At 40.1% G+C, this 25,552-nt stretch overlaps 1 protein-coding gene across 2 annotated transcripts in view; it reads left to right on the top strand.

Annotated features, from left to right (window-relative positions):
- Nucleotides 1-25,552, top strand: part of LOC138316345 (uncharacterized) — a 203,023-nt gene that overhangs the window by 84,063 nt on the left and 93,408 nt on the right. For both annotated transcript variants that reach the window (XM_069258037.1, XM_069258038.1), the window contains exon 4: nucleotides 16,325-16,395. In XM_069258037.1, coding sequence (XP_069114138.1) covers nucleotides 16,325-16,395 — 71 coding nt within the window. The remainder of the gene's footprint in view (nucleotides 1-16,324; nucleotides 16,396-25,552) is intronic.

Raw genomic sequence — 25,552 nt, forward strand, 5'->3', positions numbered from 1 at the left:
TATGGCTGTTAGATGGTTGTTATTGGGGAGATAGCAGACCTGTTGTATGGCTGTTAGATGGTTGTTATTGGGGAGATAGCAGGCCTGTTGTATGGCTGTTAGATGGTTGTTATTGAGGAGATAGCAGGCCTGCTGTATGGCTGTTAGATGGTTGTTATTGGGGAGATAGCAGGCCTGCTGTATGGCTGTTAGATGGTTGTTATTGGGGAGATAGCAGGCCTGCTGTATGGCTGTTAGATGGTTGTTATTGGGGAGATAGCAGGCCTGCTGTATGGCTGTTAGATGGTTGTTATTGGGGGAGATAGCAGGCCTGCTGTATGGCTGTTAGATGGTTGTTATTGGGGAGATAGCAGGCCTGCTGTGTATGGCTGTTAGATGGTTGTTATTGGGGAGATAGCAGGCCTGCTGTATGGCTGTTAGATGGTTGTTATTGGGGAGATAGCAGGCCTGCTGTATGGCTGTTAGATGGTTGTTATTGGGAGGCTGGAGATAGCAGGCCTGCTGTATGGCTGTTAGATGGTTGTTATTGGGGAGATAGCAGGCCTGCTGTATGGCTGTTAGATGGTTGTTATTGGGGAGATAGCAGGCCTGCTGTATGGCTGTTAGATGGTTGTTATTGGGGAGATAGCAGGCCTGCTGTATGGCTGTTAGATGGTTGTTATTGGGGAGATAGCAGGCCTGCTGTATGGCTGTTAGATGGTTGTTATTGGGGAGATAGCAGGCCTGGCTGTATGGCTGTTAGATGGTTGTTATTGGGGAGATAGCAGGCCTGCTGTATGGCTGTTAGATGGTTGTTATTGGGGAGATAGCAGGCCTGCTGTATGGCTGTTAGATGGTTGTTATTGGGGAGGCTGGAGATAGCAGGCCTGCTGTATGGCTGTTAGATGGTTGTTATTGGGGAGGGGAGATAGCAGGCCTGCTGTATGGCTGTTAGATGGTTGTTATTGGGGAGATAGCAGGCCTGCTGTATGGCTGTTAGATGGTTGTTATTGGGGAGATAGCAGGCCTGCTGTATGGCTGTTAGATGGTTGTTATTGGGGAGATAGCAGGCCTGCTGTATGGCTGTTAGATGGTTGTTATTGGGGAGATAGCAGGCCTGCTGTATGGCTGTTAGATGGTTGTTATTGGGGAGATAGCAGGCCTGCTGTATGGCTGTTAGATGGTTGTTATTGGGGAGATTGCAGGCCTGCTGTATGGCTGTTAGATGGTTGTTATTGGGGAGATAGCAGGCCTGCTGTATGGCTGTTAGATGGTTGTTGGTATGCTGTTAGATGGTTGTTATTGGGGAGATAGCAGGCCTGCTGTATGGCTGTTAGATGGTTGTTATTGGGGAGATAGCAGGCCTGCTGTATGGCTGTTAGATGGTTGTTATTGGGGAGATAGCAGGCCTGCTGTATGGCTGTTAGATGGTTGTTATTGGGGAGGCTGGAGATAGCAGGCCTGCTGTATGGCTGTTAGATGGTTGTTATTGGGGAGATAGCAGGCCTGCTGTATGGCTGTTAGATGGTTGTTATTTGGGAGATAGCAGGCCTGCTGTATGGCTGTTAGATGGTTGTTATTGGGGAGATAGCAGGCCTGCTGTATGGCTGTTAGATGGTTGTTATTGGGGAGATAGCAGGCCTGCTGTATGGCTGTTAGATGGTTGTTATTGGGGAGATAGCAGGCCTGCTGTATGGCTGTTAGATGGTTGTTATTGGGGTGATTGCAAGCCTGGTGTATGGCTGTTAGATGGTTGTTATTGGGGGGATAGCAGGCCTGCTGTATGGCTGTTAGATGGTTGTTATTGGGGAGATTGCAGGCCTGCTGTATGGCTGTTAGATGGATGTTATTGGGGAGATAGCAGGCCTGCTGTATGGCTGTTAGATGGTTGTTATTGGGGAGATAGCAGGCCTGCTGTATGGCTGTTAGATGGTTGTTATTGGGGAGATAGCAGGCCTGCTGTATGGCTGTTAGATGGTTGTTATTGGGGAGATAGCAGGCCTGCTGTATGGCTGTTAGATGGTTGTTATTGGGGAGATAGCAGGCCTGCTGTATGGCTGTTAGATGGTTGTTATTGGGGAGATAGCAGGCCTGCTGTATGGCTGTTAGATGGTTGTTATTGGGGAGATAGCAGGCCTGCTGTATGGCTGTTAGATGGTTGTTATTGGGGAGATAGCAGGCCTGCTGTATGGCTGTTAGATGGTTGTTATTGGGGAGATAGCAGGCCTGCTGTATGGCTGTTAGATGGTTGTTATTGGGGAGATAGCAGGCCTGCTGTATGGCTGTTAGATGGTTGTTATTGGGGAGATAGCAGGCCTGCTGTATGGCTGTTAGATGGTTGTTATTGGGGAGATAGCAGGCCTGCTGTATGGCTGTTAGATGGTTGTTATTGGGGAGATAGCAGGCCTGCTGTATGGCTGTTAGATGGTTGTTATTGGGGAGATAGCAGGCCTGCTGTATGGCTGTTAGATGGTTGTTATTGGGGAGATAGCAGGCCTGCTGTATGGCTGTGTTAGATGGTTGTTATTGGTGGTTGATTAGCAGGCCTGCTGTATGGCTGTTAGATGGTTGTTATTGGGGAGATGCAGGCCTGCTGTTATTGGGGAGATAGCAGGCTGCTGTATGGCTGTTAGATGGTTGTTATTGGGGAGATAGCAGGCCTGCTGTATGGCTGTTAGATGGTTGTTATTGGGGAGATAGCAGGCCTGCTGTATGGCTGTTAGATGGTTGTTATTGGGGAGATAGCAGGCCTGCTGTATGGCTGTTAGATGGTTGTTATTGGGGAGATAGCAGGCCTGCTGTATGGCTGTTAGATGGTTGTTATTGGGGAGATAGCAGGCCTGCTGTATGGCTGTTAGATGGTTGTTATTGGGGAGATAGCAGGCCTGCTGTATGGCTGTTAGATGGTTGTTATTGGGAGATAGCAGGCCTGCTGTATGGCTGTTAGATGGTTGTTATTGGGGAGATAGCAGGCCTGCTGTATGGCTGTTAGATGGTTGTTATTGGGGAGATAGCAGGCCTGCTGTATGGCTGTTAGATGGTTGTTATTGGGGAGATAGCAGGCCTGCTGTATGGCTGTTAGATGGTTGTTATTGGGGAGGCTGGAGATAGCAGGCCTGTTGTATGGCTGTTAGATGGTTGTTATTGGGGAGATAGCAGGCCTGCTGTATGGCTGTTAGATGGTTGTTATTGGGGAGATAGCAGGCCTGCTGTATGGCTGTTAGATGGTTGTTATTGGGGAGATAGCAGGCCTGCTGTATGGCTGTTAGATGGTTGTTATTGGGGAGATAGCAGGCCTGCTGTATGGCTGTTAGATGGTTGTTATTGGGGAGATAGCAGGCCTGCTGTATGGCTGTTAGATGGTTGTTATTGGGGAGATAGCAGGCCTGCTGTATGGCTGTTAGAGATAATTGTTATTGGGGAGATAGCAGGCCTGCTGTATGGCTGTTAGATGGTTGTTATTGGGGAGGCTGGAGATAGCAGGCCTGCTGTATGGCTGTTAGATGGTTGTTATTGGGGAGATAGCAGGCCTGCTGTATGGCTGTTAGATGGTTGTTATTGGGGAGATAGCAGGCCTGCTGTATGGCTGTTAGATGGTTGTTATTGGGGAGATAGCAGGCCTGCTGTATGGCTGTTAGATGGTTGTTATTGGGGAGATAGCAGGCCTGCTGTATGGCTGTTAGATGGTTGTTATTGGGGAGATAGCAGGCCTGCTGTATGGCTGTTAGATGGTTGTTATTGGGGAGATAGCAGGCCTGCTGTATGGCTGTTAGATGGTTGTTATTGGGGAGATAGCAGGCCTGCTGTATGGCTGTTAGATGGTTGTTATTGGGGAGGATAGCAGGCCTGCTGTATGGCTGTTAGATGGTTGTTATTGGGGAGATAGCAGGCCTGCTGTATGGCTGTTAGATGGTTGTTATTGGGGAGATAGGAGCAGGCCTGCTGTATGGCTGTTAGATGGTTGTTATTGGGGAGATAGCAGGCCTGCTGTATGGCTGTTAGATGGTTGTTATTGGGGAGATAGCAGGCCTGTTGTATGGCTGTTAGATGGTTGTTATTGGGGAGATAGCAGGCCTGCTGTATGGCTGTTAGATGGTTGTTATTGGGGAGCTGGAGATAGCAGGCCTGCTGTATGGCTGTTAGATGGTTGTTATTGGGGAGATAGCAGGCCTGCTGTATGGCTGTTAGATGGTTGTTATTGGGGAGATAGCAGGCCTGTTGTATGGCTGTTAGATGGTTGTTATTGGGGAGATAGCAGGCCTGCTGTATGGCTGTTAGATGGTTGTTATTGGGGAGATAGCAGGCCTGCTGTATGGCTGTTAGATGGTTGTTATTGGGGAGATAGCAGGCCTGCTGTATGGCTGTTAGATGGTTGTTATTGGGGAGATAGCAGGCCTGCTGTATGGCTGTTAGATGGTTGTTATTGGGGAGATAGCAGGCCTGCTGTATGGCTGTTAGATGGTTGTTATTGGGGAGATAGCAGGCCTGCTGTATGGCTGTTAGATGGTTGTTATTGGGGAGATAGCAGGCCTGCTGTATGGCTGTTAGATGGTTGTTATTGGGGAGATAGCAGGCCTGCTGTATGGCTGTTAGATGGTTGTTATTGGGGGGAGCTGGAGATAGCAGGCCTGCTGTATGGCTGTTAGATGGTTGTTATTGGGGAGATAGCAGGCCTGCTGTATGGCTGTTAGATGGTTGTTATTGGGGAGATAGCAGGCCTGCTGTATGGCTGTTAGATGGTTGTTATTGGGGAGATAGCAGGCCTGCTGTATGGCTGTTAGATGGTTGTTATTGGGGAGATAGCAGGCCTGCTGTATGGCTGTTAGATGGTTGTTATTGGGGAGGCATGTATGGCTGTTAGATTGTTTTTATTGGGGAGGCTGGAGATAGCAGGCCTGCTGTATGGCTGTTAGATGGTTGTTATTGGGGAGATAGCAGGCCTGCTGTATGGCTGTTAGATGGTTGTTATTGGGGAGATAGCAGGCCTGCTGTATGGCTGTTAGATGGTTGTTATTGGGGAGGCTGGAGATAGCAGGCCTGCTGTATGGCTGTTAGATGGTTGTTATTGGGGAGATAGCAGGCCTGCTGTATGGCTGTTAGATGGTTGTTATTGGGGAGATAGCAGGCCTGCTGTATGGCTGTTAGATGGTTGTTATTGGGGAGATAGCAGGCCTGCTGTATGGCTGTTAGATGGTTGTTATTGGGGAGATAGCAGGCCTGCTGTATGGCTGTTAGATGGTTGTTATTGGGGAGATAGCAGGCCTGCTGTATGGCTGTTAGATGGTTGTTATTGGGGAGATAGCAGGCCTGCTGTATGGCTGTTAGATGGTTGTTATTGGGGAGATAGCAGGCCTGCTGTATGGCTGTTAGATGGTTGTTATTGGGGAGATAGCAGGATGCTGTATGGCTGTTAGATGGTTGTTATTGGGGAGATAGCAGGCCTGCTGTATGGCTGTTAGATGGTTGTTATTGGGGAGATAGCAGGCCTGCTGTATGGCTGTTAGATGGTTGTTATTGGGGAGATAGCAGACCTGCTGTATGGCTGTTAGATGGTTGTTATTGGGGAGATAGCAGGCCTGCTGTATGGCTGTTAGATGGTTGTTATTGAGGAGATAGCAGGCCTGCTGTATGGCTGTTAGATGGTTGTTATTGGGGAGATAGCAGGCCTGTTGTATGGCTGTTTGATGGTTGTTATTGGGGAGATAGCAGGCCTGCTGTATGGCTGTTAGATGGTTGTTATTGGGGAAGCTGGAGATAGCAGGCCTGCTGTATGGCTGTTAGATGGTTGTTGTTGGGGAGATAGCAGGCCTGCTGTATGGCTGTTAGATGGTTGTTGTTGGGGAGATAGCAGGCCTGCTGTATGGCTGTTAGATGGGGTTGTTGGGGAGATAGCAGGCCTGCTGTATGGCTGTTAGATGGTTGTTTTTGGGGAAGCTGGAGATAGCAGGCCTGCTGTATGGCTGTTAGATGGTTGTTGTTGGGGAGATAGCAGGCCTGCTGTATGGCTGTTAGATGGTTGTTGTTGGGGAGATAGCAGGCCTGCTGTATGGCTGTTAGATGGTTGTTATTGGGGAGATAGCAGGCCTGCTGTATGGCTGTTAGATGGTTGTTATTGGGAGATAGCAGGCCTGCTGTATGGCTGTTAGATGGTTGTTATTGGGGAGATAGCAGGCCTGCTGTATGGTTGTTAGATGGTTGTTATTGGGAGATAGCAGGCCTGCTGTATGGCTGTTAGATGGTTGTTATTGGGGAGATAGCAGGCCTGCTGTATGGCTGTTAGATGGTTGTTATTGGGGAGATAGCAGGCCTGCTGTATGGCTGTTAGATGGTTGTTATTGGGGAGGAAGCAGGCCTGCTGTATGGCTGTTAGATGGTTGTTGTTGGGGAGATAGCAGGCCTGCTGTATGGCTGTTAGATGGTTGTTATTGGGGCCTACACTGTAATGATACACTACCAACACAATGTAATGTGATGGTTATATCTACACTGTAATGATACTGTAATGATACACTACCAACACAATGTAATGTGATGGTTATATCTACACTGTAATGATACGCTACCAACACAATGTAATGTGATGGTTATATCTACACTGTAATGATACGCTACCAACACAATGTAATCTGATGGTTATATCTACACTGTAATGATACACTACCAACACAATGTAATGTGATGGTTATATCTACACTGTAATGATACACTACCAGTGTAATCTGATGGTTATATCTACACTGTAATGATACACTACCAACACAATGTAAGGTGATGGTTATATCTACACTGTAATGATACACTACCAACACAATGTAATGTGATGGTTATATCTACACTGTAATGATACACTACCAATGTAATCTGATGTTTATATCTACACTGTAATGATACACTACCAACACAATGTAATGTGATGGTTATATCTACACTGTAATGATACTGTAATGATACACTACCAACTCAATGTAATGTGATGGTTATATCTACACTGTAATGATACGCTACCAACACAATGTAATGTGATGGTTATATCTACACTGTAATGATACACTACCAACACAATGTAATCTGATGGTTATATCTACACTGTAATGATACACTACCAATGTAATCTGATGGTTATATCTACACTGTAATGATACGCTACCAACACAATGTAATGTGATGGTTATATCTACACTGTAATGATACACTACCAATGTAATCTGATGTTTATATCTACACTGTAATGATACGCTACCTACCAATGTAATCTGATGGTTATATCTACACTGTAATGATACACTACCAACACAATGTAATCTGATGGTTATATCTACACTGTAATGATACACTACCAACACAATGTAATCTGATGGTTATATCTACACTGTAATGATACACTACCAACACAATGTAATGTGATGGTTATATCTCCACTGTAATGATACGCTACCAATGTAATCTGATGGTTATATCTACACTGTAATGATACACTACCAACACAATGTAATGTGATGGTTATATCTCCACTGTAATGATACACTACCAACACAATGTAATGTGATGGTTATATCTACACTGTAATGATACACTACCAACACAATGTAATGTGATGGTTATATCTCCACTGTAATGATACACTACCAACACAATGTAATGTGATGGTTATATCTACACTGTAATGATACACTACCAACACAATGTAATGTGATGGTTATATCTCCACTGTAATGATACACTACCAACACAATGTAATGTGATGGTTATATCTACACTGTAATGATACACTACCAATGAAATCTGATGGTTATATCTACACTTTAATGATACACTACCAACACAATGTATTCTGATGGTTATATCTACACTGTAATGATACACTACCAACACAATGTAATCTGATGGTTATATCTACACTGTAATGATACACTACCAACACAATGTAATGTGATGGTTATATCTACACTGTAATGATACACTACCAACACAATGTAATGTGATGGTTATATCTCCACTGTAATGATACACTACGAACACAATGTAATGTGATGGTTATATCTCCACTGTAATGATACACTACCAACACAATGTAATCTGATGGTTATATCTACACTGTAATGATACACTACCAACACAATGTAATCTGACGGTTATATCTACACTGTAATGATACACTACCAACACAATGTAATCTGACGGTTATATCTACACTGTAATGATACACTACCAACACAATGTAATGTGATGGTTATATCTACACTGTAATGATACACTACCAACACAATGTAATGTGATGGTTATATCTCCACTGTAATGATACACTACGAACACAATGTAATGTGATGGTTATATCTCCACTGTAATGATACACTACCAACACAATGTAATCTGATGGTTATATCTACACTGTAATGATACACTACCAACACAATGTAATCTGACGGTTATATCTACACTGTAATGATACACTACCAACACAATGTATTCTGATGGTTATATCTACACTGTAATGATACGCTACCAACACAATGTAATGTGATGGTTATATCTACACTGTAATGATACACTACCAACACAATGTAATCTGATGGTTATATCTACACTGTAATGATACACTACGAACACAATGTAATGTGATGGTTATATCTCCAGTGTAATGATACACTACCAACACAATGTAATGTGATGGTTATATCTACACTGTAATGATACACTACCAATGTAATCTGATGTTTATATCTACACTGTAATGATACACTACCAACACAATGTAATGTGATGGTTATATCTCCACTGTAATGATACACTACCAACACAATGTAATGTGATGGTTATATCTACACTGTAATGATACACTACCAACACAATGTAATGTGATGGTTATATCTCCACTGTAATGATACACTACCAACACAATGTAATGTGATGGTTATATCTACACTGTAATGATACACTACCAACACAATGTAATCTGATGGTTATATCTACTCTGTAATGATACACTACCAACACAATGTAATCTGATGGTTATATCTACACTGTAATGATACACTACCAACACAATGTAATCTGATGGTTATATCTACACTGTAATGATACACTACCAACACAATGTAATCTGATGGTTATATCTACACTGTAATGATACACTACCAATGTAATCTGATGGTTATATCTACACTGTAATGATACACTACCAACACAATGTAATCTGATGGTTATATCTACACTGTAATGATACACTACCAACACAATGTAATGTGATGGTTATATCTCCACTGTAATGATACACTACCAACACAATGTAATCTGATGGTTATATCTACACTGTAATGATACACTACCAACACAATGTAATGTGATGGTTATATCTACACTGTAATGATACACTACCAACACAATGTAATGTGATGGTTATATCTACACTGTAATGATACACTACCAACACAATGTAATGTGATGGTTATATCTCCACTGTAATGATACTGTAATGATACACTACCAACACAATGTAATGTGATGGTTATATCTACACTGTAATGATACACTACCAACACAATGTAATGTGATGGTTATATCTACACTGTAATGATACACTACCAACACAATGTAATGTGATGGTTATATCTCCACTGTAATGATACTGTAATGATACACTACCAACACAATGTAATGTGATGGTTATATCTACACTGTAATGATACACTACCAACACAATGTAATCTCACTATGACGTTGTTGTCATTGTGATCTCTGTCATCACGGTAGACGGTCATGTTACTATGGATCTTGCATTCTTGATGATGATGACATATTTGTTCATTACAAAAGCAAAACCTTTGATATGTTCTTAAAAAAATATTAGTATGCTTCGATATGCATCCTCCTTTAGTTGTCGAAGGTTCTTTACTGTGCAACTTAATACTTCAGCAAATTTCAAGATCTAGGCTTAATTTATTAATGTTGATATATTTCTGCAAATGTATCAGTTTCATTCATATTGAAAGGAATTTATTTGATTTTTCTTCTGAAAAAATATATCCCCACAGACTCATTTTGAAATCGCAAAATTTAGGAGGTACAGAAAGAAAGTTAGGTTCACAGTGTTTTATATAAAGTAAAAATATCAATGAAAATTACTCTGGAAAATGTCAATATTTGAGATCAACAATGCCACAATAAAAGCATTGTATAAAACAGAGCTTTATATAAACGTGTCCTTAACACCTGATTATGTGACTTCATCATTGAATTCTATAATGTAATCTCTAGTTGTAAATGGCCTGGCCAACAATCCAGGTTTGTTTCCTGCTAATCAACTGTAAACATTTTCCATGTTATCCCCCAGTAATCAGCTAGGTGTTTGGATGTGGCTGACATGCAGAGAAACCATTAATTGTGTAGTGTTAAAAGTCTAAAGCACTTTTAATTCAAAATGAGAAAAGCAAATTGATTGCATGTTAATCAATTAATATATTGCCTTCCTAAATCACGACCGCATTACCATTTACCAACTAAATGTTTCTCACAGAAAATCACATTGATACATAGAACAAAGATTAAAATTTATCTGATTAGTGACATTTTTACTTGCTTGTCCCCAAAAGACCAGGACGGCCAGTATTTTATGCTGTTTTATTTGGTGAGTGACAGTGGACGATGGGTAGGATGTTCCGACTTATATTGCCACATTAGACTTACCTATATGAGGCCACTGGTACCAACTGCAGGTTGGTGGTTTTTCTCTGGTGATCATATTTCACCCAAGATGTTTTGGTATCGTGGAATGGACCTATGAAGAAGGTCTATGAGTTATGTGAATTCATGTTCAGAAAGTTTAATGTTGGTTAAGACAATTAATTCACCTTAATTAACACAGGTTGTTTGTATTATACATTCTGTATAGGATAATGAGAATGGGAAGATTTCTCACCATCATCAAACGTTATTTATCTCCGATAAGAATGATAAAAAAGACGTTATTTATTTCTTTTTAATGAAGTACAGAAGAGTAATGTAGAGTACTAACCATGGCAACGAAATCTGACAGAGAGTGTTTTAAAGCTGTGATTGGTGCTAAGTCTTTATTGTTGATGGAATTTACAATATAAACAATAAATTTTAACATGCCATGAGGAAAAGCACTAGGCATGATTTAGTTAAGACCTGCAATAGCTATAGAGATTCCAGGTTTACATTATTAGGTGTGAACAATGATGACATGGTTACCTAGTTATACCGTTTATTCTTGTTAAGACTCCAAAACAATTACAACCAGGAAGACTAGAAACAAAAAAGAGAAATTACTACTAAGCAAAGAAAATTGATCATTTGCAGTAATACATAATTTACATAAATATTTACAAAGCAGAAAAAACTCAATCTCTCTTAGTTATGGATTGTGAAAAAAGAAAATTCTGTCAGATATGATCAATTATTTAAAAAAAAAAATGTCTTATATTAATAGTAGTACTATTAATTAGTTGTTTTATTATAATAGTATTTAAATTAATTGTTTTAAAATAATAGTATTAATTGCTAGTGGTGATGGGTTTTGTTAGAATACTTTTCAATCTTCATTAGTGTACAGATTTTAAAATGAACCAGAAGGCATCAATTTGCTGAAATACTTGCTTAAAAGAAAGAAAGAAAATTATGTTATGCAAAAAATATCAACCAATTTGGGTTCAAGGCAGCTCTTGGTCAGAAAACTAATTAAAATTGAAAACATGAAGGCAAGAAAGAATTCATTTTCAATTTGTACTCAGTTGACGGAACATGTTAATTTGCTTTCTCTGGTAAAATATCCTTTTGGCACCAGGATAGAACCCGAGAAAGTTGAAGTTGATGGAGTGGGGGTTGGATTTTGAAATATTTGATGGGAAAGCTGCTAAGTTAGATGCATACCACCAGGATATGAACACTCTCTGTGATCAAACGCTGGTATTCAGCAGTGTCAGTAGAATGTTTGAAAACATTTTGTTATCTGCTCATTGGCGACCTTGACATTAGAAGAAATGAGATATTGAGTGCACCAGGCTAAAAGCAAGACAATCTGTGATGTTTAGAGATATCATGTTTGCAGTTTTGTGAGGCTTAATGCATGTGCATTGGAGAGAATATGACTTTCTCATTTAAAACACCACAAGTGAATTGAAAAAAAGAAAGAAAAAATCTCTCCATGTTATTAGCTTGTAATTAAAGTAACTCTATGTAGTATGATAATCTCCATGGTACATGTTAGTAAGTTTTGTGTCATATGTATATTACAGTGTTGTATATATAGGAATGTGGTGCCCAAGTCTTATCAAATTAGATCATGTAATATTTCAAGGTGAACAAGTGTTTCACTTGGGTTCTGATGACAGTCTGAGCTTTTTACAAGTAGATACATGTGGAGCCCAATGATTTATTGTATACATACAGGCACATTACTTATCTTTTCCTGTGGGTATTAAAATTTTCTGTGGGGCTGCAGCTGAAGCAAATTTTATATCTACTTCTTCAAAACAGGAAGCAAAAATTATCAAATTTAAAAGATATTTCGATACAAGCCTTGAATTATGTTTATACTGCCTTCAGTCTTAACATACACAGAATTGATGTCTTTCTACAGAAAACAAAAACTTAAACAGTTGTTTGTTGTTTATGAAAACTCCTGTTTATAATATGTACCTGCCATGAAATGGGAGCAGTGATGTAGTGTCACATCCCTGAATGAGACGGCCTGTCCCATCCCATCCTCTCCCTTGCATCCGTGAATGAGACGGCCCATCCTATCCAATCCTCTCCCTTACATCCCTGAATACGACGGCCCGTCCTATTCCATCCTCTCCCTTACATCCCTGAATGAGACGACCTGTCCTATCCCATCCTCTCCCTTACATCCCTGAATGAGACGGCCTATCCCATCCCATCCTCTCCCTTACATCCCTGAATGAGACGGCCTGTCCCATCCCATCCTCTCCCTTACATCCCTGAATGAGACGGCCTGTCCGATCCCGTCCTCTCCCTTACATCCCTGAATAAAACGGCCCGTCCTATCCCATCCTCTGCCTTTCATCCCTGAATGAGATGACCTGTCCAATCCCATCCTCTCCCTAACATCCCTGAATGATACAGCCTGTCTCATCCCATTCTCTTCATTACATCCCTGAAAGAGATGGCCTGTCCCATCCCATTCTCTCCCTTACATCCCTGAATGATACAGCCTGTCCCATCCCATTCTCTTCCTTACATCCCTAAAAGAGATGGCCTGTCCCATCCCATCCCATCCTCTCTTCCATACATCCCTGAATGAGACGGCCTGTCCCATCCCATTCTCTCCCTTACATCCCTGAAAGAGACAGCCCATCCCATCCCATCCTCTCCCTTACATCCCTGAATGAGACGGCCCGTCCTATCCCATCCTCTCCCTTCCATCCCTGAATGAGACGGCCTGTCCCATCCCATTCTCTTCCTTACATCCCTGAATGATACAGCCTGTCCCATCCCATCCTCTTCCTTACATCCCTGAATGAGACGGCCTGTCCCATCCCATCCTCTCCCTTGCATCCCTGAAAGAGACGGCCTGTCCCATCCCATTCTCTCCCTTGCATCCCTGAAAGAGACGGCCTGTCCCATCCCATTCTCTCCCTTGCATCCCTGAAAGAGACGGCCTGTCCCATCCCATTCTCTTCCTTGCATCCCTGAAAGAGACGGCCTGTCCCATCCCATTCTCTTCCTTACATCCCTGAAAGAGCCGGCCTGTCCCATCCCATTCTCTTCCTTAAATCTCTGAAAGAGACGGCCTGTCCCATCCCATTCTCTTCCTTAAATCCCTGAAAGAGACGGCCTGTCTCATCCCATTCTCTTCCTTAAATCCCTGAATGAGACGGCCTGTTCTATCCCATCCTCTCCCTAACATCCCTGAATGAGACGACAGTATCAATTTAATGCTGGAAAATAACTTTGAAGCTGTATTGTAAATTTGGTGCTGGAATATAAATTTGATGCTGCTTAGTAAATTTGATGCTGCAGTATAAATTTGATGCTGCAGTGTAAATTTGATGCTGCAGTTTAAACATGATGCTGCAGTGTAAATTTGATGCTGCAGTTTAAATTTGATGCTGCAGTGTAAATTTGATGCTGCAGTTTAAACATGATGCTGCAGTGTAAATTTGATGCTGCAGTTTAAATTTGATGCTGCAGTGTAAATTTGATGCTGCAGTTTAAACATGATGCTGCAGTTTAAATTTGATGCTGCAGTGAAAATTCATGATTTACATTGCATTCATTCTTTGCTTTGGTGCCATTATGAACTAGTATACTTGTTATTTTGATAATTTTGTTCAAATATGATGTTGTAGTGTTAGTTTTATTATAGTCATGTAGAGAAAATATGAAATAATGGCATTTTAGTTGGGTTATTTTAAAAGAACAGATTTTGACTTCACCTATGTGGCATATAACTAGTTCTCCCCTATTTATAGGGATATCCTGTGGATGTTAGGGAAAATATAACTCTTTTTTACACAGGGGCGGATATAAGACCTTGACAACAATGTAATGTCCTCAACACATGTGGCGTAGCTGCTGCGTGCAATGTTGATGATGTCATCAATTTTAACGCATAGCAACGTTCCTGTGATATGATGGTGCAATGAAAAAGCTGAAAAGCAACAAGAATATCATATTTAGGTCACCTGAGACGAAGTCTCAACTGACCTATTCTAATCGCCTTTTGTCCGTCGTCGTGCGTCGTGCGTCGTGCGTCGTATGTCCGTAAACAATTTACATTTTCGACTTCTTCTCCAAAACTGCTGAAGCAATTTCAATGAAATTTTGCACAAACCTTCTAAGGCATAAGGCCAATCAAAATTGTGAATTATATGGTCCCCACCCCCCAGGGGGCTGTGGGAGGGGCCAAAAGGGGTAAAATTGAGTAAAATTTCAAAAATCTTCTTCTCTACTCACAGATGTGGTAGAATCAAATACTCTTCATAGATAGAAAGGTCTTAAGGTCCTTCACAAAAATTGTGAATTATATGACCCTGGGGTCTCTAGTTTCCCCCTGGGGAGGGGGTTAAGTTTACTATACTTTATATTGAGAAAACACATTTTTGCGCATTATTTGGTCATTTGTAATAGGAAATGAGTCAAATGTTGTCAGAATTATCAGTATGAGATGGCCATTTAATCCTATTAACAAATTTTCTATGACTGACCCCCAGGGGCCTTAGGGGCAGGGTCAAAAGGGGTCAAATAGGCTAAAACTTCAAAAATCTTCTTCTGAAATTCTGGAAATGGTAGAATCAAATACTTTTCATAAATAGAAAGGTCTTAAGGTCCTTTACAAAAATTGTGAATTATATGACCCTGGGGTCTCACGTTTCCCCCTGGGGAGGGGGTCAAGTTTACTATAGTTTATATAGGAAAAACACATTAATGTGCATTTTTTGCTCAATTTTCATAGGAAATGAGTCAAACTTGGTTAGAATTATTAGCCTGAGATAGCATTTTAATATCATATCCACATTGGTCCTGGCCGACCCCCTGGGGGCAGAGGGGCGGGGCTAAAAAAGGGTCAAATAGGCTAAAACTTCAAAAATCTTCTAAAATTCTGGATATAGTAGAATCAAATAATTATAGATGGAAAGGTCTTCTGGTGTTTTATAAAAACTGTGAATTATATGACCTTGGGGTCTCACGTTACCCCCTGGGGAGGGGTCAAGTTTACTTTAGTTTATATAGGAAAAACATATTTGTGAACATTATTTGCCCAATTTTCGTAGGAAATTAGTCAAACTTGATTAGAATTATTAGCCTAAGATATAGCATTTTAACATCCATATCCGTCCTCGATGACCCCCTGGGGGACCAGAGGGGCAGGACCAAACAGGGTCAAATTGATTAAAATTTCAAAAAATACCTCTAAGTTCACAGGTTTGATGGAAGCAAATACTCTTTATAGTCTAAAAAGGTCAAATTTATAAATCACTGACCAACTTCAAGGCCCAGCAATAGAGCATATAGTGTTTTTATGTCTTTAATTTGTTTTATTATTTGTTTCATTATATATTCTAACTCAGGTGACCGTTAAGGCCCATGGGCCTCTTGTTTTTTCTACTAAGTATTAGAGAAATGAAACAAACATAGATCTGTCAAGTGGACAAGGATATCTCAACCCTCATGAAGGATTTTGGCCATCAACCCTCAGCAAGTTTCAGGTTGACATGCTAAAATCTTTCACTCAGGTTGAGATATCCCTGTCCACTTCACAGCCCCATGGAGGATTCTATTAATCATACATGTGATAAAACATTTACTTATAATTATTATATGTGTTTATGTACGTGTGATGTGATTTTATATGTCTTTTCAGGTCAGATGTAGATCTTCACAAAATTGTTAAAGGAAGAGGTTTTAAGTTTATAATAACGGCGTATAGTGATGGTAAGTACTCTGATCATTGTTTTGTCGTGGGTATGTTTGGTAAGGTAGCTGATCATTGTTTTGTCGTGGGTATGTTTGGTAAGGTAGCTGATCATTGTTTTGTCGTGGGTATGTTTGGTAAGGTAGCTGATCATTGTTTTGTCGTGGGTATGTTTGGTAAGGTAGCTGATCATTGTTTTGTCGTGGGTATGTTTGGTAAGGTAGCAGATCATTGTTTTGTCGTGGGTATGTTTGGTAAGGTAGCAGATCATTGTTTTGTCGTGGGTATGTTTGGTAAGGTAGCTGATCATTGTTTTGTCGTGGGTATGTTTGGTAAGGTAGCAGATAGTTTGTCTATTGATAAGATATTGTTCTTTATTCTTTTCATTACAGAGAGTTATCTGTGGGTATAGGACCGTCTATTGATAAGATATTGTTCTTTATTCTTTTCATTACAGAGAGTTATCTGTGGGTATAGGACCGTCTATTGATAAGATATTGTTCTTTATTCTTTTCATTACAGAGAGTTATCTGTGGGTATAGGACCGTCTATTGATAAGATATTGTTCTTTATTCTTTTCATTACAGAGAGTTATCTGTGGGTATAGGACCGTCTATTGATAAGATATTGTTCTTTATTCTTTTCATTACAGAGAGTTATCTGTGGGTACAGGACCGTCTATTGATAAGATATTGTTCTTTATTCTTTTCATTACAGAGAGTTATCTGTGGGTACAGGACCGTCTATTGATAAGATATTGTTCTTTATTCTTTTCATTACAGAGAGTTATCTGTGGGTATAGGACCGTCTATTGATAAGATATTGTTCTTTATTCTTTTCATTACAGAGAGTTATCTGTGGGTACAGGACCGTCTATTGATAAGATATTGTTCTTTATTCTTTTCATTACAGAGAGTTATCTGTGGGTACAGGACCGTCTATTGATAAGATATTGTTCTTTATTCTTTTCATTACAGAGAGTTATCTGTGGGTACAGGACCGTCTATTGATAAGATATTGTATTAGATATCTTGTTCTTTATTGTTCTTTATTCTTTTCATTACAGAGAGTTATCTGTGGGTACAGGACCGTCTATTGATAAGATATTGTTCTTTATTCTTTTCATTACAGAGAGTTATCTGTGGGTACAGGACCGTCTATTGATAAGATATTGTTCTTTATTCTTTTCATTACAGAGAGTTATCTGTGGGTACAGGACCGTCTATTGATAAGATATTGTTCTTTATTCTTTTCATTACAGAGAGTTATCTGTGGGTATAGGACCGTTCTATTGATAAGATATTGTTCTTTATTCTCTTCATTACAGAGAGTTATCTGTGGGTACAGGACCGTCTATTGATAAGATATTGTTCTTTATTCTTTTCATTACAGAGAGTTATCTGTGGGTACAGGACCGTCTATTGATAAGATATTGTTCTTTATTCTTTTCATTACAGAGAGTTATCTGTGGGTATAGGACCGTCTATTGATAAGATATTGTTCTTTATTCTCTTCATTACAGAGAGTTATCTGTGGGTACAGGATCGTTGGTTGTGACTTCATCTTTTGGTAATCGTAATGTCATACTTTGCAGAGAAAATGATTTGGGATTTGTTCACAAAACAATGACATCACAATGGCTACCTACCCACAAGGGAGGTAAATCTGTAATATAGAAAAAAACTAAAATACAAGGGAGATAATGCTTAAATAATTCTAAAGTAACCTTTATTGTTGATGTTATACTTGAGAGACTGTCCTTAAATGATAGGATGATGATACAGGAGAGGCTGTCCTGAAATGATAGGATGTTATACAGGAGAGGCTGTCCTTAAATGATAGGATGTTATATAGAAGAGACTGTCCTTAAATGATAGGATGTTATACAGAAGAGACTGTCCTTAAATGATAGGATGTTATACAGGAGAGGCTGTCCTGAAATGATAGGATGTTATACAGGAGAGGCTGTCCTTAAATGATAGGATGTTATACAGAAGAGACTGTCCTTAAATGATAGGATGTTATACAGGAGAGGCTGTCCTTAAATGATAGGATGTTATACAGAAGAGACTGTCCTTAAATGATAGGATGTTATACAGGAGAGGCTGTCCTTAAATGATAGGATGTTATACAGGAGAGGCTGTCCTTAAATGATAGGATGTTATACAGGAGAGGCTGTCCTTAAATGATAGGATGTTATACAGGAGAGGCTGTCCTTAAATGATAGGATGTTATACAGGAGAAGCTGTCCTTAAATGATAGGATGTTATACAGGAGAGGCTGTCCTTAAATGATAGGATGTTATACAGAAGAGACTGTCCTTAAATGATAGGATGTTATACAGGAGAGGCTGTCCTTAAATGATAGGATGTTATACAGAAGAGACTGTCCTTAAATGATAGGATGTTATACAGGAGAGGCTGTCCTGAAATGATAGGATGTTATACAGGAGAGGCTGTCCTTAAATAATAGGATGTGATACAGAAGAGGCTGTCCTTAAATGATATGATGTGATACGTACAGAAGAGGCTGTCCTTAAATGATAGGATGTTATACAGGAGAGCTGTCCTTAAATGATAGGATGTTATACAGGAGAGGCTGTCCTTAAATGATAGGATGTTATACTAGAGAGGCTGTCCTTAAATGATAGGATGTTATACAGGAGAGGCTGTCCTTAAATGATAGGATGTTATACAGGAGAGGCTGTCCTTAAATGATAGGATGTTATACAGGAGAGGCTGTCCTTAAAAATGATAGGAGGTCATTATACAGGAGAGGCTGTCCTTAAATGATAGGATGTTATACAGGAGAGGCTGTCCTTAAATGATAGGATGTTATACAGGAGAGGCTGTCCTTAAATGATAGGATGTTATACAGGAGAGGCTGTCCTTAAATGATAGGATGTTATACAGGAGAGGCTGTCCTTAAATGATAGGATGTTATAATAGGAGAGGCTGTCCTTAAATGATAGGATGTTATATACAGGAGAGGCTGTCCTTAAATGATAGGATGTTATACAGGAGAGGCTGTCCTTAAATGATAGGATGTTATACAGGAGAGGCTGTCCTTAAATGATAGGATGTTATACAGAGAGAGGCTGTCCTTAAATGATAGGATGTTATACAGGAGAGGCTGTCCTTAAATGATAGGATGTTATACAGGAGAGGCTGTCCTTAAATGATAGGATGTTATACAGGAGAGACTGTCCTTAAATGATAGGATGTTATACAGGAGAGGCTGTCCTTAAATGATAGGATGTTATACAGGAGAGGCTGTCCTTAAATGATAGGATGTTATACAGGAGAGGCTGTCCTTAAATGATAGGATGTTATACAGGAGAGGCTGTCCTTAAATGATAGGATGTTATACAGGAGAGGCTGTCCTTAAATGATAGGATGTTATACAGAAGAGACTGTCCTTAAATGATAGGATGTTATACAGGAGAGGCTGTCCTTAAATGATAGAATGTTATACAGAAGAGACTGTCCTTAAATGATAGGATGTTATACAGGAGAGGCTGTCCTTAAATGATAGGATGTTATACAGGAGAGGCTGTCCTTAAATGATAGGATGTTATACAGGAGAGGCTGTCCTTAAATGATAGGATGTTATACAGGAGAGGCTGTCCTTAAATGATAGGATGTTATACAGGAGAGGCTGTCCTTAAATGATAGGATGTTATACAGGAGAGGCTGTCCTTAAATGATAGGATGTTATACAGGAGAGACTGTCCTTAAATGATAGGATGTTATACAGGAGAGGCTGTCCTTAAATGATAGGATGTTATACAGGAGAGGCTGTCCTTAAATGATAGGATGTTATACAGGAGAGGCTGTCCTTAAATGATAGGATGTTATACAGGAGAGGCTGTCCTAAATGATAGGATGTTATACAGGAAGCTGTCCTTAAATGATAGGATGTTATACAGGAGAGGCTGTCCTAAATGATAGGATGTTATACAGGAGAGGCTGTCCTTAAATGATAGGATGTTATACAGGAGAGGCTGTCCTTAAATGATAGGATGTTATACAGGAGAGGCTGTCCTTAAATGATAGGATGTTATACAGGAGAGGCTGTCCTTAAATGATAGGATGTTAATGAGGCTGTCCTTAAATGTAGGATGTTATACAGGAGAGGCTGTCCTTATAGATAGGATGTTATACAGGAGAGGCTGTCCTTAAATGATAGGATGTTATACAGGAGAGACTGTCCTTAAATGATAGGATGTTATACAGGAGAGACTGTCCTTAAATGATAGGATGTTATACAGGAGAGGCTGTCCTTAAATGATAGGATGTTATACAGGAGAGGCTGTCCTTAAATGATAGGATGTTATACAGGAGAGGCTGTCCTTAAATGATAGGATGTTATACAGGAGAGGCTGTCCTTAAATGATAGGATGTTATACAGGAGAGACTGTCCTAAATGATAGGATGTTATATAGGAGAGGCTGTCCTTAAATGATAGGTTATACAGGAGAGGCTGTCCTTAAATGATAGGATGTTATACAGGAGAGACTGTCCTTAAATGATAGGATGTTATACAGGAGAGGCTGTCATTAAATGATAGGATGTTATACAGGAGAGGCTGTCCTTAAATGATAGGATGTTATACAGGAGAGGCTGTCCTTAAATGATAGGATGTTATACAGGAGAGGCTGTCCTTAAATGATAGGATGTTATACAGGAGAGGCTGTCCTTAAATGATAGGATGTTATACAGGAGAGGCTGTCCTGAAATGATAGGATGTTATACAGGAGAGGCTGTCCTTAAATGATAGGATGTTATACAGGAGAGGCTGTCCTTAAATGATAGGATGTTATACTCGAGAGACTGTCCTTAAATGATAGGATGTTATACAGGAGAGACTGTCCTTAAATGATAGGATGTTATACAGGAGAGGCTGTCCTGAAATGATAGGATGTTATACAGGAGAGGCTGTCCTTAAATGATAGGATGTTATACAGGAGAGGCTGTCCTTAAATGATAGGATGTTATACAGGAGAGGCTGTCCTTAAATGATAGGATGTTATACAGGAGAGGCTGTCCTTAAATGATAGGATGTTATACAGGAGAGGCTGTCCTTAAATGATAGGATGTTATACAGGAGAGGCTGTCCTTAACTGATAGGATGTTATATAGGAGAGGCTGTCCTTAAATGATAGGATGTTATACAGGAGAGGCTGTCCTGAAATGATAGGATGTTATACAGGAGAGGCTGTCCTTAAATGATAGGATGTTATACAGGAGAGACTGTCCTTAAATGGTAGGATGTTATACAGGAGAGGCTGTCCTTAAATGATAGGATGTTATACAGGAGAGACTGTCCTTAAATGATAGGATGTTATACAGGAGAGGCTGTCCTTAACTGATAGGATGTTATACAGGAGAGACTGTCCTTAAATGATAGGATGTTATACAGGAGAGGCTGTCCTTAAATGATAGGATGTTATACAGGAGAGACTGTCCTTAAATGATAGGATGTTATACAGGAGAGGCTGTCCTTAAATGATAGGATGTTATACAGGAGAGGCTGTCCTTAACTGATAGGATGTTATATAGGAGAGGCTGTCCTTAAATGATAGGATGTTATACAGGAGAGGCTGTCCTTAAATGATAGGATGTTATACAGAAGAGACTGTCCTTAAATGATAGGATGTTATACAGGAGAGGCTGTCCTTAAATGATAGGATGTTATACAGGAGAGGCTGTCCTTAAATGATAGGATGTTATACAGGAGAGGCTGTCCTTAAATGATAGGATGTTATACAGGAGAGGCTGTCCTTAAATGATAGGATGTTATACAGGAGAGGCTGTCCTTAAATGATAGGATGTTATACAAGAAGAGGCTGTCCTTAAATGATAGGATGTTATACAGGAGAGGCTGTCCTTAAATGATAGGATGTTATACAGGAGAGGCTGTCCTTAAATGATAGGATGTTATACAGAAGAGGCTGTCCTTAAATGATAGGATGTTATACAGGAGAGACTGTCCTTAAATGATAGGATGTTATACAGGAGAGGCTGTCCTTAAATGATAGGATGTTATACAGGAGAGGCTGTCCTTAAATGATAGGATGTTATACAGAAGAGGCTGTCCTTAAATGATAGGATGTTATACAGGAGAGGCTGTCCTTAACTGATAGGATGTTATACAGGAGGGACTGTCCTTAAATGATAGGATATTATACAGGAGAGGCTGTCCTTAAACGATAGGATGTGATACAGGAGGGGCTGTCCTTAAATGATAGGATGTTATACAGGAGGGGCTGTCTTTAAATGATAGGATGTTATACAGGAGAGGCTGTCCTTAACTGATAGGATGTTATATAGGAGAGGCTGTCCTTAAATGATAGGATGTTATACAGGAGAGGCTGTCCTTAAATGATAGGATGTTATACAGGAGAGGCTGTCCTTAAATGATAGGATGTTATACAGGAGAGGCTGTCCTTAAATGATAGGATGTTATACAGGAGAGGCTGTCCTTAACTGATAGGATGTTATACAGTAGAGGCTGTCCTTAAATGATAGGATGTTATACAGAAGAGGCTGTCCTGAAATGATAGGATGTTATACAGGAGAGGCTGTCCTTAAATGGTAGGATGTTATACAGTAGAGGCTGTCCTTAACTGATAGGATGTTATACAGGAGAGGCTGTCCTTAAATGATAGGATGTGATACAGGAGAGGCTGTCATTAAATGATAGGATGTTATACAAGAGAGGCTGTCCTTAAATGATAGGATGTTATACAGGAGAGGCTGTCCTTAAATGATAGGTGATACAGGAGCGGCTGTCCTTAAATGATAGGATGTTATACAGGAGAGGCTCTCCTTAAATGATAGGATGTTATACAGGAGGGGCTGTCCTTAAATGATAGGATGTTATACAGGAGAGGCTGTCCTTAAATGATAGGATGTTATACAGGAGAGGCTGTCCTTAAATGATAGGATGTTATACAGGAGAGGCTGTCCTTAAATGGTAGGATGTTATACAGTAGAGGCTGTCCTTAAATGATAGGATGTTATACAGGAGGGGCTGTCCTTAAATGATAGGATGTTATACAGGAGAGGCTGTCCTTAAATGATAGGATATTATACAGGAGAGACTGTCCTTAAATGATAGGATGTTATACAGGAGAGGCTGTCCTTAAATGATAGGATGTTATACAGGAGAGGCTGTCCTTAAATGATAGGATGTTATACAGAAGAGGCTGTCCTTAAATGATAGGATGTTATACAGGAGAGGCTGTCCTTAAATGGTAGGATGTTATACAGTAGAGGCTGTCCTTAACTGATAGGATGTTATACAGGAGAGGCTGTCCTTAAATGATAGGATGTGATACAGGAGAGGCTGTCATTAAATGATAGGATGTTATACAAGAGAGGCTGTCCTTAAATGATAGGATGTTATACAGGAGAGGCTGTCCTTAAATGATAGGTGATACAGGAGCGGCTGTCCTTAAATGATAGGATGTTATACAGGAGAGGCTGTCCTTAAATGATAGGATGTTATACAGGAGGGGCTGTCCTTAAATGATAGGATGTTATACAGGAGAGGCTGTCCTTAAATGATAGGATGTTATACAGGAGAGGCTGTCCTTAAATGATAGGATGTTATACAGGAGAGGCTGTCCTTAAATGGTAGGATGTTATACAGTAGAGGCTGTCCTTAAATGATAGGATGTTATACAGGAGAGGCTGTCCTTAAATTATAGGATGTTATACAGGAGAGGCTGTCCTTAAATGATAGGATGTTATACAGGAGAGGCTGTCATTAAATGATAGGATGTTATACAGGAGAGGCTGTCCTTAAATGATAGGATGTTATACAGGAGAGGCTGTCCTTAAATGATAGGATGTTATACAGGAGAGGCTGTCCTTAAATGATAGGATGTTATACAGGAGAGACTGTCCTTAAATGATAGAATGTTATACAGTTATGTTATATATGTTGTTAGATTTAAATAACTTGGGTGGATTTTTAGGTCACCTGAGACGAAGTCTCAAGTGACCTATTCTAATCGCCTTTTGTCCGTCGTCGTGTGTCGTGCGTCGTCCGTCGTCCGTCGTCCGTCGTGCGTCGTATGTCCGTAAACAATTTACATTTTCGACTTCTTCTCCAAAACTGTTGAAGCAATTTCAATGAAATTTTGCACAAACCTTCTAAGGCATAAGGCCAATCAAAATTGTGAATTATATGGTCCCCACCCCCCAGGGAGCTATGGGAGGGGCCAAAAGGGGTAAAATTGACTAAAATTTCAAAAATCTTCTTCTCCACTCACAGATGTGATGGAATTAAATACTCTTCATAGATAGAAAGGTCATAAGGTCATTTACAAAAATTGTGAATTATATGACCCTGGGGTCTCGGGTTTCCCCCTGGGGAGGGGGTTAAGTTTACTATAGTTTATATAGGGAAAACACATTTTTGAGTATTATTTGATCATTTGTAATAGGAAATGAGTCAAATATTGTCAGAATTATCAGTATGAGATTGCCATTGAATCCTATTAACCAATTTTCCATGACTGAACCCCAGGGGCCTTAGGGGCGGGGTCAAAAGGGGTCAAATAGGCTATATCTTCAAAAATCTTCTTCTGAAATTCTGGAAATGGTAGAATCACATACTCTTCATAGATTAAAAGGTCTTGAGGTCCTTTACCAAAATTGTGAATTATATGACCCTGGGGTCTCACGTTTCCCCCTGGGGAAGGGGTCAAGTTTACTATAGTTTATATAGTGAAAACACATTTATGAGCATTTTTTGCTCAATTTTAATACGAAATGAGTCAAACTTGTTTAGAATTATAAGCATGAGATAACATTTTAATATCCTGGTCAACCCCCTCGGGGCAGAGGGGCGGGGCCAAAAGGGGCAAATAGGCTAAAACTTTAAAAATCTTCTTCTTAAATACTGGAAATGGTAGAATCAAATACTCTTCATAGATGGACAGGTCTTAAGGTGTTTTATGAAAATTGTGAATTATATGACCCTTGGGTCTCAGGTTTCCCCCTAGGGAGGGGGTTAAGTTTACTACATATAAGTTTTTATATGGAAAACACATTTTTGAGCATTATTTAGTCATTATAATAGGAAATTCGTCAATTGTAGTCAGAATTATCTCTATGTGATGGCCATTGAATCTTATTACCAAATTTTCCATGACTGATCCCCAGG

The sequence above is a fragment of the Argopecten irradians genome, chromosome 2 (assembly GCF_041381155.1).
Source record: "Argopecten irradians isolate NY chromosome 2, Ai_NY, whole genome shotgun sequence".
NCBI classification, from domain to species: domain Eukaryota; kingdom Metazoa; phylum Mollusca; class Bivalvia; order Pectinida; family Pectinidae; genus Argopecten; species Argopecten irradians.